General features: G+C 38.9%; 1 protein-coding gene across 1 annotated transcript in view; it reads right to left on the reverse strand.

Annotated features, from left to right (window-relative positions):
- Positions 1 to 17237, reverse strand: part of barr (non-SMC condensin I complex subunit H) — a 462459-nt gene that overhangs the window by 106492 nt on the left and 338730 nt on the right. The window contains exon 10 of the mRNA XM_090374633.1: positions 8237 to 8505. Coding sequence (XP_090230759.1) covers positions 8237 to 8505 — 269 coding nt within the window. The remainder of the gene's footprint in view (positions 1 to 8236; positions 8506 to 17237) is intronic.

Raw genomic sequence — 17237 nt, forward strand, 5'->3', positions numbered from 1 at the left:
TCTATCCCAGAAAATCGAGTCTACTGTATATCATCTTGCCTAGAAATAGGAGTGTCACCAAAGATAAGCACAGGAGAGAAGAATCCTTTTTGCAAGATATAAGACAGGACCGAGTTTTAGAAGGATCGAAATCGACCAAGTTGTCATTGCCCCATTGGGGAACTACATGGAGATAGGCATTTAACGATTGTCTATCTCCAGATAATGCAGATATTCGAGAAGTTTAAGCTGATTGAACAGGGCAAGGTTTCCCAAACTGGAAAGTGGAATGCAATGTGCTATCATCAGCAAAACTATGGATAGGATTTCCATAGTTATAGAAGAAGGTCATTAATATAGAAGAGGAAAAGAGTGGAGGAAAGAACTGAACCTTGGGGGACACCAACATTAGTGGTGGAAAAGTTAGAAGACAGAGAGCCATCTACCATCTACCATCACCCTCAGTGAGCATTCAGAGAGAAAACTGGATAATCCATTACAAAAAACAGTTGGCAAACCATAAGATGGTTTGCCAACTGTTTTTTGTAATGGCTTAAAGGTCTTCAAAACTCGTTTAGAAGACCTTTAAGCCAAACACGATCGAAAGCCTTTGTGATGTCAAGATCAACTGCTGGTGTTTCACAGAACTTTTCCATTGAATTTGTCCATAAATGGGTAACATAAGCCAGAATATCACCAATGAATCCATACTGGCAATTGTTGATCAGACGGAAAGTTTCTAGATAGTTTAAGAGTTGACGGTTAATTGATTTCTCCATTACTTTAGAAAAAAATAGAAGTAATTGCAATGAGACAATAATTTGTTGGGAGGGTTTTGTCATCCTTTTTAGGAACTGGCTGGATATAAGCAAATTTCCAAGCAGAAGGACATACACCTTTGGAATAAGAAAGTGAAAAAAGGCAGCAAAGAACAGGAGTAAGTTCAGGAGCTCTGGTTTTGAGAACAAGTGGAGAATTATCATCATGTCATGGAGCTTTCTTAGCATAGAGATTCGTCAAAATCTTTCTGACATCCTCTTGACGGAAGACCAAAGGAGGCATTGAATGGGGTGTGCTGAGAATGGTGGGAGGTGTTTTACCAAGATCATGATACATGAATTGGAAAAAAAATGGGATGCTAGCAGACCAGCTTTATCTTTGGCTGAAGTGACATTAGAACCATCTGGTTTTCACAGGGGGAGCAGAGATAGGCAAAAGTTGTGGCCAACAGCTTTGGCAAGAGATCAGAATGCTCGGCTACCATTAGGGCAAGTTTTTCACTCTTAGCCTGTTCAAAATCCAGTTTGGACTGATTAATAATTGCTTTACAATTGTTGCGAGCTTTGGCACAGGCAACAGAAGAATTTGAAACAAGCCAATTACGATATGCGACATTCTTCTCTTGAACAGCCTTAGCACATTTATTGGAAAACCAAGGTTTAGATAAAGGATGAGATTTTAACGTGGAGTGTGGAATAAAGGATTCCATTCCTACAAGAATAATTACACTTACACGATCTGAGCAAATGTGACATCAGAAGTTTAGAAACAGCAATCCAACCAAGGAAAAGAAATCTCGCAGGTCATCCCATTTTGCATTCTTGTAATGCCAAACAACACAAGGTTTGGAATAGCCATAAGATAACGGCTATACTGAAGAAGAGACAATCGCATCGTGATTTGAGGTGCCTAAAGGACCACTCACTTTGAGTGTACTTAGGATTGTTTGTGAGAAAAAGATCAAGCATGTTGACTGTATAGTTAGGATTGTCAGGTATGCTGGTAGGTATATGAACAATCTGTGTAGGTCATTATTAATTGCAAAAGCCTTAGCATGGTGGCCAGCTGGGTCTGTGTCACTAGAAAATGGAAGTCAGCTGGAGTTGTGAACATTAAAATCATCAAGGAAAATTATCTCACTGTTAGGATAGTTGGACTGGAGAAAGTCAAGTTGCAAAGAGAGGAAGTCAAAGAGTTCCAAGTGATTAGTGGAGTTGGGAGAATGGTAGAGACAACAGATGAATTTGACAGAATGAGGTAGAGGGATTTGGGGCTCACATCTGGTGAGTATGGGTTTGGCACACCTAGGGTCCTGAGCTGGATATCATCATTCTTCTCTTTCTTGGTGATTCCCTTCTACTTTTGACTCTCTCTCTCTCTCTCTCTCTCTCTCTCAGGGTAACTTGGGAATTTTATTATTTTTTTTCCTGGTGCAGCATAAGCCCCAGGCTTCCTTGCACCATATGGGTATTATTATTAATAATAATAATAATAATAAGCCAGAGAAGATCGAAAAGAGGAGATTCCAAATTACCAAGTCTCTGACAGGGGACATTGAAACGGACATATGCAACCGGTAACTGAGATTCTGTCAGAAAAAGTACATGGGGTTTGGTAGACTGTAAGTGGAAATGGACATCGTTGAGATTAGAACTGAGACCGTGTATATTTGTGAAATTAATTAACAAGTGTTTGGGAGGTTTAGATATTTTCGCAGATAAGCTTTCTCTATTAGTTTGACAATTCATGGTGTATTCAACAGTCAGAAAAAGTGGGGGGGGGGCATGCTGTATGAAGTAATGAAATTTTTGAATATGGCCTACACATGGTAAGAATATATATATATATATATTTTTTTTTTTAATGAAAACCCCAAACACGAAAGGTATCAAAACCTATAGTACTTAGTACCTTGCATGGGTTGACGGAGAAGTATGGGGGAGGGGAATGCCGGAAACTTTGCTCTCCAGATCCATGACATAACGTGGGGTTGACAATTCCCCCTGCATATACACTACTCAGACTCCCTCTAGTCACTGTCTGGCAGAGTAGAGGTAGCAAGATTATACACTAGCTGATCCGGAAGCCTCCTAAAGAGTTACCAATAGGTTCGGTCCGGTGTAGTAACTAGTGGCTGGACCGTGAACACTGTTTTAGAGCTGTACCCTCAAAATGTAAGGAAGATTGGATCTCGCCACGATGTTCATCATACCTCAAAAGACATTAATCATACTGCATGATGGAAGTGATGGGGGAGGGTTGACTGAAACTTAGCTCTGGAGACTAAACATGGGTTCCACCACTTCAAGCCTCCAATAAAGCAAAGTGGTGGTATTGCACCAATTGATGAGAGTCATCTACCACCTAGTATTGCCTGGTAACACAGTGGGAGACATTCTTCCTTGTGGTGTGGGCACCACACTTCGACTCCTGCTTACATTGGTCCACACCTGAGTGAACACCCACAGTGTGCTTGTGCATGGGGATATGACCCCCATGCACAAGGATTACTAACAGTTCCACCATTGTGAAAGTGCAAGCAGAGGATTTTGCTGTCGCAGATCGTCCAGACTTCACCGAAATTGGGTCCACTTGACTTGATTGTCACCTGAATATCAGTTCCATCTGCATTTTAGACTCCTAGGTAGCAAGCACAGCTTGCTACCTAGGAGTCTAAAATGCAGATGGAACTTCAGACTCCCAGGTAGCAAGCACAGCTTGCTACCTGGGAGTCTGAAATGCTATCTGCCTGTTTGCACTGCTCAAAAAACTTCATTTCTGACTGCACACTTACCTCCAGGTCCTTTTCATTCTCTACTACCCTGTGTGTATTACCACACAGTTGGTACGTTACTCTGGGGTTACTGATACCCATAAACAGTACTTTACATCTGTCAGTGTTAAAGTTGCCACCTTCGGTTACCACCTCTCTGCTCAACTTTTCTAGATCCTGTTGCAGTAGTATACTATCATTATTGTCATTTACAACCATGCCAACCTTTGTATCACCTGCAAATTTAGACATTAAACCTGATATACTTTCATGCATATCATTAATAAATACAGAAAACAACCCTGAGCCCAATACCGAACCATGGGGGACTCCACTAATAACATTAGTCCATGAAGAACAGTGTCCATTGATTACCACTCTGTCTTCTCCCACTTAACCATCCTTTTATCCATTACAGCAACTTGCCCTTAATGCCATACTCCTCCAATTTGTACACTAGTCTTCCATGTGGAACAGTATCAAAAGCTTTCCTAAAATCCAAGTATATGATATTAAAAATTATTTTTTGCATCCAGTTCCTTTGTGACCACATCATAGTATCCAATCAAATTTGTCAGGCAAGACTTACCTTTAACAAATCCATGCTTTGTCTGAACTATAACTGCAGTCTTGTCTAGATGATTCTGCAGTGCTTCTTTAACCAGTAATTCCATTATTTTCTCTGGAAGAAAAGTTGAACAAACAGGCCTGTAATTACTCGTGTCACCCTTTGCTCTCTATTTGTAAATTGGGGACATATGGTGGGGCCTCGATTTACAATGACATCGACATCCAATATTCTCAGGAACTGATATACCTTTCATACGATCGTTTATTTTAAGAATCGATGATATTTGCAGGTACCGATGGCTCTCCAATGTAGATGGAACGATACATGGTTGAAAAATTTCAGACACGTGGTGCACGGAACATCACTCCTACAATTGTTCTCAACCAATTAGCATCTTTTTTATTGTTTAACAACATTATTGTTCAACGTGTGGCATGCAGAACATCAGTCATATGATTATTTCAGATCTGTGATGATTTGAAACTTAAAGCTCCATCAACCAGTGGCAGTGCTGTTTGCTTTGAAGACTATAAAGCCAGCAGAGGCTGGTTTGAGAGCTTCAAAATGGGCAAATGTCAAAAGTGTTGTAAGGCATGCGGAGGCATCCAGTACTGATAAAAAAGCAGCTGAGATCGTTAAAATTGAATTCCAAGAGTTTGTTGATCAGGAGGATTATCTTACCCACTAGATTTTTAACATTGACGAAACCGGCCTCTTCTGGAAGTGAATGCCCAGGAGAATGTACATCACTGAGGATGAAGCTAGTTTACTTGGGAATAAGTCTATGAATGATAGGCTCACTCTCCTGTTGGGTGCCAATGCCTCTTCAATTTTATGCTGAAGCCTTTGCTTGTTGTATCAGTCTAATACCCCCAGAGTATTTAAACAACAAAACGTTGACAAAGACATGTTCGCGCAGTAACAAGAAGGCCTGGGTTATAGGATATGCCTTCTATGAATGGGAGCTTGACTTTTTCTGTCCTTCGGTGAAGAGTTATCTTGAGAAAAATAAGCTTCCTGTGAAGGAGCTGGTCCTGCTGGATAATGCACCATGCTATGATCCCAACCTTGTTCAATCTCGGGGCACAATTTGACTTTTTGAAGTCAAATTTTTGCCACCCGACACCACTCTTCTTCTTCAACCAATGGACCACCAAGTGATTGCAAACTTCCAAATGCTGTCACCCTCAAAGATTTTCGGAGGTTCAAGTTCAACATGCTGGATTGTGTGAGGCTGATTGTAAGTTCTTGCAATGATGTTTCCACCAGGTTCTTAAATTCAGCCTTGAAAAACATCTGGCCGTTAATTATCCATAACATTGACGGATTTGAAGATGATGGTGCTTTTACAAATGATATTGTCACTCTTGAAAAATCAATGGGTTTAGAACTTGGCGAAGAGGATGGGGAGGCCCTTATTGACGCTCATCAGCATGAGCTAACAACAGAGAAGCTACAAGAGTTGGAGAAAATTAAGGAGAGTGACACTAGAGAGGAAGAAAAATACACCCAAAAAGTGTCAGCTGAAGACTGTCATTTCTTGTTGTGAATGTTTAAGAGAAATGATAAAAATGCCCCAACATTGAAAACACCGAACTCATGATATGCAAAATGGAGGACAAAGTCATTTCTTACTTCAGAGATCTAAAAAAAAGTCGTAAAAAACAGTCCAATTTGGACAGTTTCTTTATCAGTAGCAACAAAAGACACCTGACTCTTGATATAGAGTCCCACCATCACCACTACGCCACCATTTATTTCAACAGCTCTGCACTTCAAGTCAAAGGTAAATGCTAATTTGTTTGGTTTTTATTTTAAGATATTTTATCACTAATTTTTAACATGTAAGAAATACCTATTTTATGTGTTGTTGAGGAACAAATTACAGAAAATCAATGTATTATTGGTTTCAACTTACAATATTTTCAACATAGAATGGGTTTTGTGGAACGAATTACCATCTGATGTTGGGGCCCACTGTATTTGCACATCTGCAGTCCAAGGAAGCTTTCATAATTATGGTTAATGTTTACTTACTTCCTTTGCTGCCTCCTTTAATATAACTGGATAGATTCCATCCACCCCAGGTGCCTTTTTTTTTTTTTTTTTTTTCAATTTCAACAATTTCTTCTCCACTTTGCCCTCAATTATTACAAAATCATTTAGCTCCCTGCTAGTCTTATAAGCTTCTGGCCTCCACTTCCCTACAGACATGTGTAAATGTAGATGCCAAATACTCATTCAGTTTTTCAGCTACTTCAGCAGGTTAATCAACAATCGAACTGTCGATATCAAGTGGCACAATCTGATTCATCCCCTTCCTTCTAGAGTTTACATAAGTAATATGATCTACAAAAAAAATTTTTTTTTTAAATTGAAAATATTAAGAGTTCTGCAACTGATATTGCAAATAAAACAAATGAAAAGAGTTCCCGATGGATCTTAGCATAGAATTTTTTAATTTTTATCGATAGCAATATTGGAAACATTACAAATAGAAATCCCGATACATTGAGAGAGGATAATATTAAAGTGAACAGTTTTGGAGATATTGGATAACCAGTGAGAAAAATTATCCACCGCACAGTTGAAGGCATAATGATTATTATAAAAATTAGTAGTGGTATGTACTTTATCAATAAACATATGCAGGACTAAGTAATTGGCCAAAATCTTCAAGAAAATCTGGATAGTTGAGCACACAGAGATCATCACCATATCTAAACAGAATAATGTACTCTGGGAGAGAAATTTCAAGCTAGCAGAGATACACATTAGCAATGATACATTTGCTGGTAAACAATATTACTATCAAAGACAAAATTATTTCAATATGTGGCATTATATGTGACTTCATATTTATACTTCTGGCATCGTTCCTGAAGAACTGTTTTTAAATTCAACAGACTAAGACTGCTGAAAACCTTATGAAAGTCAAAGGTTTGAATATATTCAATGTTACTGGTATGTAAAGCTTCCAAAACAGGTAAATTATTGAGTATAATTCTATTATTAGGCAAAATGCTCACGATAGGTTTAAGTAGTTGTTCCAATATTTTTCTAGGTATCTGGGCATAACTGTTTTTGCAAGAGGTAATTTGGGATATTTTAACTTTTAGGATATTTTATTTCCTTGACTTAAAAAAAAACAAAATTTTTTAATTGAACTTTATTTTGGCAAGATTACAGTGTTTGACGGATTTATGATGGAAAGATTTAGAGTAACCTTTTGAACAATTTTCAATAAGATCAGCAAAAACAATATTGATCCATATTAGGAAAGTTTCCACAGGTGACTGGACCAAAGGACAACATAAAGCTATTAATCGATATAATAAATGTGATGCTTTCAATATTGATGTAGTTAGTTTTCTCCAATGGGTAACTAATATCTCTAAAAATGTTCAATCGAATATCATCCTATCTCAATGTATCAGGTTTGCTAATCAATTATTCCAATATTGTTATTCTTAACATTAGAAAATTCTGCATTCAACTTGTCAGCTTTTCCTTTGTCTTATTTACAATATCACTTAAATAAAGCTCTTAATATTATGAATTTTAAAAAAATTTTCACAGATCATACTGATTTAAAGATCTCTTACCAAATTTCCACACACTTTGTCCAACTACATCTTAATTATGGCACAATGTTTCTGTTAATTTCATTCATCACCAGTCATTTTCTAGGTCTGTACAATCTATAAATATCATACATTGCATGACTTATGACTATGTATGATGCTCTACTATATAATGTATGTACCTTTTTTTTTTCTAGCTTGTTATTTATCATACTTTCATATTATTTTAAATTGGCGATTCATACTCTCAGATATTAGTTCAAGGTTCTTTCTACAAGAATGGGATGATCAACTACCTCAGACTACCTGACTCTCACTACTTTACTAAACCTCCTTTACTTTTCACTTTGTTTGTAAGCCATTAGTGTTATGAATGCATATCAAGAAACCTATTTTTTTCCTATATTAACTTTATTAAGTTTTAAGAATTGGAACCTGTAGTACAGGTTCCAATAAGCTTAACTTTCCATGTTTGTGGAAACCATAAAAAAAAAAATATAAATAAATAATCAGTTCCCATGATAGTAGCTTCAATGAAATCTACCATACCTCACTGCAGTAACAGAATCAACTTTATTTGATGCAAGAGCAACTCTTTTTTCTGCAAATATAGAGTCATCTACAGCCTGAATTGCTCCTGAAACAGAAATGAAGATACCATCATCTGCAGCACAACTTCCTGTTAAACCTTCATCTCCTTCAGTATCAGATTCATGGTCATGAGATGGAATTTCTTCCACTGGTTCTGATTCAGCATCCATATCAAAAGCAAAATTATGTCTTTTGGAGCATGGTGGGTCATCCCCTATTGCAGATGCCTAAAAGTAAAGAGAACCTCAATACAGAAATAAGATAAATTTAAATAATATAAAAAACCAGAAAATATCTGAAATGTGTTGTTTAAAGACTTTTCAGTGTTTTACAATGTTCAGGCAAAACTTTCTCTCTTGAACCTCAACTGTTGTTGTTGTTATTTGGTTTTTAGGAGCATTAGCAACTAAGGCCATATTGCTCCGAGAATATGCGGTGGGTGGTCATTCCCTGACCTTTTGGCATTCTCCATATTTGGTAGTGACAGGCTTAAACCCCGGTCTAATCAAGAAGCATGTGCTACACACTGCTGCTCTTTCCCACCTGGCTACGGAGGCGCCAAACCTCAACTAGTTCAGGTTCAAGAGAGAGAGAGAGAGAGAAAGTTTTGCCAGAAGAAAGTTCTGCCAAGAAGAAAGTTCAACCAGGTTGCTTTTTGTTTTATATAACTTTTAAGTAAGAGACATCAACTCTTTGTGATCACATGCATTAACTAGTGTTTTTACTTCAGTTAAAAGAATACTTGTTCTGCATCAAGGAAAATAAATAATATCGCACTCCACTGTGGTGGTAGAAAATTTAATTAACACTTCAGAAATTACAAGCGGTTAAAAGAGCATATCTGTATGTACTGGGACTTTCTTCAGGGGCTTCCCCATCCACACTGGCAAAAAAAAAAAAAAAAAAAAATTTGCATTTTAAAAACATTAAATTTAAGTATTAAAATATATGTTAAAAATGGCCCATATTACAGTCATGGACTTTGTGAAGTAAGAATTTGCAGTTCACATAAACACACACACCTGCACTGTCACCAGCCAAGTCAGCATGGTTATGTTTGGGGGAGGGTTCAATTTGGATGCCTCCATTTTAAACAAACATAAATAAATAATCATATATATCAGGTGTGATCAAAAACTGGGGAATGATTTTGTATTTTGAAATTGCAGTGTTATTTTAATTTTGTAGCAAGTTGCAACACATTTAGTAATTCATCTAGATATAGTAACAAATGAATTACCCATTTATTTGCACTAGATCTGAATTAGCATTTACTGAAAGTGTTTTGTCTTTTTCATCCCATTTTAAAATGATTGATTTTACTGAGCAGTGAATCTGCATCAAATGTGGTTTCAAATTAGAGAAAAATGGAACAGAACCCATGAAATATTAAAATATCTTTCAGAGAAGATTCTAAAATGTGATATTCAAATACTTTTCAATAATTAACAATGTTTAGAGGTCTGCCTCTCTGTCAGAGATGATCTTTGCACTAATCACTCTTGAATTTGAAAAACTAATGATTCATTCATTAATGTTCGTGTTTGTGATATGATGAGAAGCTGAAGTGTAACTATCCCCGAAGTTGATAGTGAAATTGTTACTTCCTATAACGTCGATCAATTTTAACACAAGATTTCAGAATGTGACAAATTTCAGCCAAGTTTGGGCCTCACTTCTTCATAGAGAGCAGTTGAGTTCTAACATAGGAATATTCATCAATATGATGATGATAATGCATACTTTCTTTCTTTCTTTCTTTCAACATTACTAGTAAAGAATCATGGGTGTATAGCTATGCCACAGATACAGGGGCTCAGGCCCCTCAAGGGAGGACTCATTCCTAAGACTCAACAAAGCAAGAAAATCTCAAATGTGAAGATTGTGCTTATCATATTTAGCCATTGCAGTACAAGTAAACACATGGGTTGTGTTAGGGTAGCTAAGAATAGAAACGGGTGCAGGTATACTTGCGTGTACACCAATGCTAGGAGTTTAGTAAATAAATTTGATGAATTTGAGGTATTGCTCAAAACATCAAAGGCAGATATTGTTGGGATATCAGAGACGTGGTGTCACACAGATATAAGGGATGCAGAACTGGAATTTGGGGAGTACAACGTCTACAGAAAGGATACACAGGGTAGGAAGGGGGGGGAGGAGTTATGCTATTAGTTAAGAAACACAAAAACCAAGGAAGTGAAGCCAGTCGACAGTTTGGTGTGACATAAGCATTGGGAGATCAAAATTGAGAGTAGGAGTGTGCTATAGGCCTAATGACTCTGACGAGTATAATAAGAAACTGTACAGGGAAATAGAGTGGGCCAGTAAATCAGAGAGTCTTATAATGGGAGATTTTAATTTTCCAGATATTGACTGGAATTTGGGGGCTGGTCACTCACACACTAGCAGGGCTTTTGTGGATTTATTGGATGATTGTTTTCTACATCAGCATGTTCGGGAGGCAACTAGAGGGAGTAATACTCTTGATTTGATTATCAGCAGTGATTCTTCATGCATTAAGAATCTGCAGATAAATGAACCACTAGGTGGCAGTGACCACAGTGTGCTGAAGTGGGATTTACTCAAAGAGGTAACTATCATTAGGGGTAAAGGGAAGGGTTATTGCTTCCGTAAAGGCGACTACGATGGACTGAGACAGTAACTACGATGGACTGAGACAGTATTTAAATTCTATACAGTGAGACCAACTGATGATGTTACCAACAGCAAATTCAAAATGGGAAGCATTCAAAGAACTTATCTTGGAAGCTACTAGGCTTTACATACCAACTAAGAAATATTGTTCAAGGTTTAGGCCAAAATGGATGTCAGATGAACTAATGAGGCATATGGCAGAGAAGAAAAATGCATGGGATACTTACAAATTAACACATGACACAGAAGCCTATGATAGAAGTTGATATGCAACCAAGTTACAAAGGAGGTTGGGCAGGCGGAGGCAGATTACAAGAAATCCTTGGCAAGGGATGCAAAGAAAAACAGCAAAGAGTTCTTTACTTATGTAAACTCTAGAAGGAAGGGGATGAATCAGATTGGTCCACTTGATATTGATGGGTCAACTGTTGATGATCCTGCTCAGATAGCTAACAAATTAAATGAATATTTTGCATCGACATTCACACATGAAGAGTTATTCAGCGAGGGGAATGCTAGAGGTGTATTCAACTCTAGCAGTAAGCTACAGAATCTTGAAATAACTGGGAGTAAAGTGGAGGAGAAACTGTTGAAGATAAACACAAGAAAGGCACCCGGTGTGGATGGGATCTATCCAGTTATATTAAAGGAGGCAGCAAAGGAAGTAAGCAAACCCTTAGCCATAATTATGAGAGCTTCCTTGGACTCAGGGGAGGTACCCATAGACTGGAAATGTGCAAATGTGACCCCAATTCACAAAGGAGGATCAAAGGCTGACACAAGTAATTATAGACCGGTGAGCTTAACTTCTGTTCCAGGAAAATTAATGGAGGCACTGGTTAAAGAAGCACTGCAGGATCATTTAGACAAGACTTCAGTTATAGCTCGGACACAGCATGGTTTTGTTAAGGGGAAGTCTTGCCTGACCAATTTGATTGGATACTATGATGCAGTCACAAAAGAACTGGATGCAGGGAATAGCTTTGATATTATATACTTGGATCTTAGAAAGGCTTTTGATACTGTTGCACATAGAAGACTGCTACACAAATTGGAGCAGTGTGACATTGGAGGCAAATTGCTGCTACGGATAAAGGGGTGGTTGAGGGGGAGAAGACAGAGAGTGGTAATCAATGGACACTGCTCATCGTGGACTAATGTTATTAGTGGAGTCCCTCAGGGCTCAGTGTTGGGTCCATTATTGTTTTCTGTATTTATAAATGATATTGATGATGGTATATCAAGCTTAATGTCCAAGTTTGCAGACGATACAAAGGTTGGCAGGGTTGTCAGGGACACTACTGACACTATGCTGCTGCAACAGGATCTGGAAAGGTTGAGCAGATGGGCTGAGAGGTGGCAAAAGAAGTTTAACATTGACAAATGTAAAGTACTACACATGGGAAAGAGCAACCCCAGAGCAACATATCGACTCTGTGGTACTATACTGACAGTGGTAGAGAATGAAAGGGACTTGGGGGTGGTTGTGTAGGCAGATATGAAGTTCTCTGAGCAGTGCAGACGGGCTGCAAGGGTAGCTCATGGAGTATTGTCAATGATATACAGGAATTTTTCCAGCAGGGATAAGGAGGTGATTATTCCCTTGTATAAGGCAATGGTCAGGCCACACCTAGAGTACTGTATACAGGTCTGGAGGCCTCATTTCAAGAAGGATGTAGAGCTGCTGGAACGAGTACAGAGAAGGGCAACAAGATTAGTGAATGGAACAAAGGGGTGCTCTTACGAAGAAAGGCTTAAGTTTTGCAAATTACAGTGTCTGGAGACTAGGCACCAGCGAGGTGATCTGACAGAGGTGTATAAAGCCTTGAATGGTTTGAGCATGCTCAATGCTGATGGGATTCTTCCTCTAGCTCAGAATAATCACCTGAGAGGGCATAAATTCAAATTGAGGAAAGACAGTTGTAGGATAGATGTGCAGAAGTTTGCCTTTAGCCAGTGGGTAGTTGATTGGTGGAACAGACTTCCATCCCTTGTTGTGGAACTGATAGCCTAAATAAGTTTAAGGCTCAGCTGGACAGGTATTTTAAATGAACAGAGGGGTGAAGTGGAAGTGGTTTTTTTTTTTTTTTTTTTGGCTGATGCTGCATAAGCTTGCTTTCTTTCATCAAATGCCTCTACTAATGCTAATGCTAATATATGAGGGTGTGTTAAAATTTTTTAGCACAATATAGATCACAAAGGTTTTCATTAAAGACAATATTGCCAATCTGTGCTTGTTGTTGTTATTATTTGGTTTTTAGGAGCATTAGCAACTAAGGCCATATTGCTCCGGGAATATGCGGTGGTCATTCCCTGACCTTTCAACATCCTCCGTATTTGGTGGTGACGGGCTCGAACCCCGGTCTAATCAAGAAGCGTGTGCTACGCACTGGTGCTCCTTCCCACCTGGCTATCTGTGCTTGTGACTCTTCTGGTGTGTTCACAGAAAATTTCAGGTTTATAGCTATATTCTTCTCCTTTTCAGAGGGCACTGAAGAGTTGAAGGTGGACAAAAAGGATGGCGACTGTTGAGAGAATCTAGCACCAAGTAGTCACTGAGTACCTTCGTTTAAAGGGAATGTCACTGAAAGAAATTCATGAAAACATGCAGCAAACATTAAGGGAATCTATTAGATTATACGCCATGGTTAAAAACTGGTTTGCAGAACTTAAGCATGGATAAGACAGTATTGAACATGCATCTCGCAGTGGGAGGCCAGTTACCATGTCAACACCTGCAAAGGTAGATGCAATTCATGATCTGATCATGCAGAACCACAGAAAAACACACTGACAACATTCAACATCCCCCATGAAGAAGCTCATGATACTGTGGTGAATGTTTTAGAAATGAAGATTTCTTCGAGGTGAGTCCCTAAAGGACTGAATGCAGATCAGAAGGGAAAAAGTGTGAGGTATTGTCGGGACATTGTGCAGCATTCTGAAGCTAATGAAGCTTGCTTTTGGGGGCAGTATATCACAATAAACTATACATCGGAGATGTGTAGTTTATAGTGAACGGACAGAATTCAGGGGATACCTAATTTTTGGGAAACGCAATGCTGTCACCCCTCTCGCTAGTGGATGAACCCACCACTCGGTAGGTATATAGGTACACTGCATTCACGTAGACAGTAATTCGATGTCAGGATGGATAAACGTTGTGAATTAACTGACTTTGAAAGAGGGATTATAGTGGATGCCCAATGTATGGGTCACTCTATTGAGGAGATGGTACAGAAAATTGCACCATTCCCGTTTGACATTATCAAAAGTGTATCAGGAACACGCCATTTCCGGAATAACATCTCATTTTGTGGACAGCGCTGTGAGCAGCGAAAGGTGGTGGTGGATGAACATGGCCATCGGCGCTTGTCTCGCATTGTTTCAACCAACCAGTGAGTGACAGTGGCACAAATAACCGCTGACTTCAATGAGGGAGGTGCCAGAAACATCTCAACCAAGACCATCAGTCGATCATTAGCTGCAATAGGTTATGTGAGCCACCGAACCACCAGAGTCCCATTGCTACACACGACTCTACACCTCAACTGGGTGAAAGAACATCGGCACTGGACCTTGGATTCCTGGTACAATGATTCCCGTTTCCAGTTATTTCAAGCAGATGGGAGGGTGCATATCTGGTGGAAACCACACGAAGCTATGCACCCGTTGGGAGATCTGCTCCATCTAGATGCATCTCTGAACCATTCATGTTACCTGTCCATCCTTGCAGATCATCTGCATCCCTTCACGGTCATCGTGCAGCCACAGGGCAATAGACTCTTCCAGGAGGACAATGCGCCTCCCCCACAAAGCCGTGATGATTAGAACAAGGTTCGAAGAGCATTCCGCAAATTCTACCACCATGGAATGGCCTCCCCATTCACCAGACATGAACCCTGTGAAGCATCTTTGAGATGCTGTGGGAAGGTCCGATCGAGCTTTGGCTCCTCCACCTAGGAATGCGATAGAATTATAAACAACGGTGCAGCAAGAATGGATGGAAATACTTGTGGAACGCAGTCATGAACTAGTGGACTCAATGCCTCACTGTGTGACTGCCCTTATCTGGGCGGAAGTGGGCCTACCTGTTACTAGGTAGGTATCCCATGATTTCTGCCCACTCAGTGTGCTTTGACCCAGAAACAAAACACTAAAAACAGTGGAAATGTCCCTCTTCTCCCCTTCATAAAAAGTTTTGAGTGCAGAAGTCGGCTAGGAAATTCATGGCATCTGGGATGAAAAAGGATTGATTATGGTTGATTTCCTGGATATGACTATCAATGCCAAGTATTATTCTAACCTACTGAGATATTTCCATGAGGAATTGAAGCTCAAAGCATGGGGAACTGGCCAAAGAAGTCATCTCCTATCAAGATAATGCACAGCATCTGTGACTAAGGCAACACTGCATGACAGTGGTTAAAGCTATTACATCATCTGCCCTACTCATCGAACTTGGCTCTATCAAACTATTTTCTATTTCCAAATCTCAAACAGGACTTGAAAGGACAGAAATTCGACAGTTACAATACTGTGACGGATGTAGTCAATAGCCGATTTGATTCAAAAATCTTCTGAATTTTATTTGAGTGGGTTACGAAAACTAGTGGATCATTCCGAATTCCATCCAAATTGAATTTAATTTTCAACAACACAGACTACATCAAGGAAATCCATCCAAATTAGCCAGTAAGCTTCATCACTTCTTCATTAGTCCAATCCCTTAATATTTTTGATCACACCTCATGTAGGCATAGTAAAAAGTAAAAAATAAAAAATTAAACCACTCTAAATCTGAGGGCATGTCTTCGCTAAAAACTTGACCAGAACCTAAAGCCAATGGGTTTTTTTTTTGGGGGTAGTTGTTGGCGCATCGGCTTCTGTGGCCATAATGCACCTCCCAAGGTTTTTGCAGTACTTTGATCCAAGCCCGAGGCAGGATTCAAACCCGCGAACTTTGGGTTGCCAGGCAGGCACTTTACCCACCCGGCTAGCCCAGTCAGCGACTAAAGCCAATGCATGTAGAACTAACTGACACACGGTAATCTTCAAACTGGTGATGAGAAACTTGAATATGACAATTATTATGTGTTCACAATAGACGAGGGAATAGAGAAGTATACTTCTTACCAAAAGTGAAGTTAAAGCAGATGGACCGTTAAAAGAGTCTGATCAAGTGGTGGAGTGGTAACGTCTTGTTACACATCTATATCCTGAACGAGCTGAGGAATAACCACGCGTCACACTGTGTTCAAGGATTTTTAATCAGAACACGTTGAGTCTGCTTCTGAAATTCGGCTTCGCCACTGATACTATTGTATTATTAGACAAGCTATACTGGTAGGAATGCCTTGTCGATGGACTACAACTGCTTGCTCTCTTCTCCAGCATTAGTCACGCGGGTGATCGTTCTGAGCACAGCATACGGTAAGTTAGAAAGATAAAGAACTGAACTTCCAAAAACATTTATTATGATTGATGTCTCATTGAAGTCTCATTGAAGTATGTTTGGTAATTGCAGTGTGCATTTAATATACAGAGGTTTCTTTTTTCGATGAACAGAAGAATTGCACATTCGTAATAGTATTGATACTTCTGACAGAAATAACATTTCCATTTTGATCCGAAGTATCTTCAATTTGTACATTCGAGATGTCAGAACATAATTACGATGCAGATGCCAAAATGGCACAAGACACAAACTGTACATCACCGGTTACCAAGCTATGGTATTGCTGGTTATGTAGGTGTTATTTATAGGCAGAAACTACCGAGACAGCAGTGGGACCATATAACCTATGCATAATTCTCTTCGATATGCACAAGTATTTTATATGTGGTAATGGCAATGGACGGGGTTGGGGGAGTAAATAGCATTTATGCTATTATAAAAATTTCGATGGAACAAGTTTTTTTTTTTGTTTTTTTTTTTTTTTTTTTGTTTCATGTACTGGAGAAAGGGAAGGATTTTAGTGCTAGATCAGTAACATGGATCTATCGTTACCATTTAGCATAAAGCTGCCTTGAAATGACAGCCTGGTCAATAATAAGAACAGTTAAATTCCCAGTACGTGAATGATAAAAAACAAAAAAAAAAAAAAAAAAAAAACAGTATTTTAGGACTGCTGCTTCCATTTGATCCCCTCCTCTTCTCACCTCCCAAAGATTTTTAAATTCACCCTTCGTTACGTTAATGAAACGAATGTTGCTTGCAAAGAAACTAAAATCGACCTTATTGTAACGATGCCAACAAGTTAATGACTCTAACAGCAGTAAATTTTAAAAATTAAAAAAT

Source organism: Mastigoproctus giganteus, chromosome 5 (genome assembly GCF_048544385.1).
Source record: "Mastigoproctus giganteus isolate SK-2022 chromosome 5, ASM4854438v1, whole genome shotgun sequence".
Classification (NCBI taxonomy): Eukaryota; Metazoa; Arthropoda; class Arachnida; order Uropygi; family Thelyphonidae; genus Mastigoproctus; species Mastigoproctus giganteus.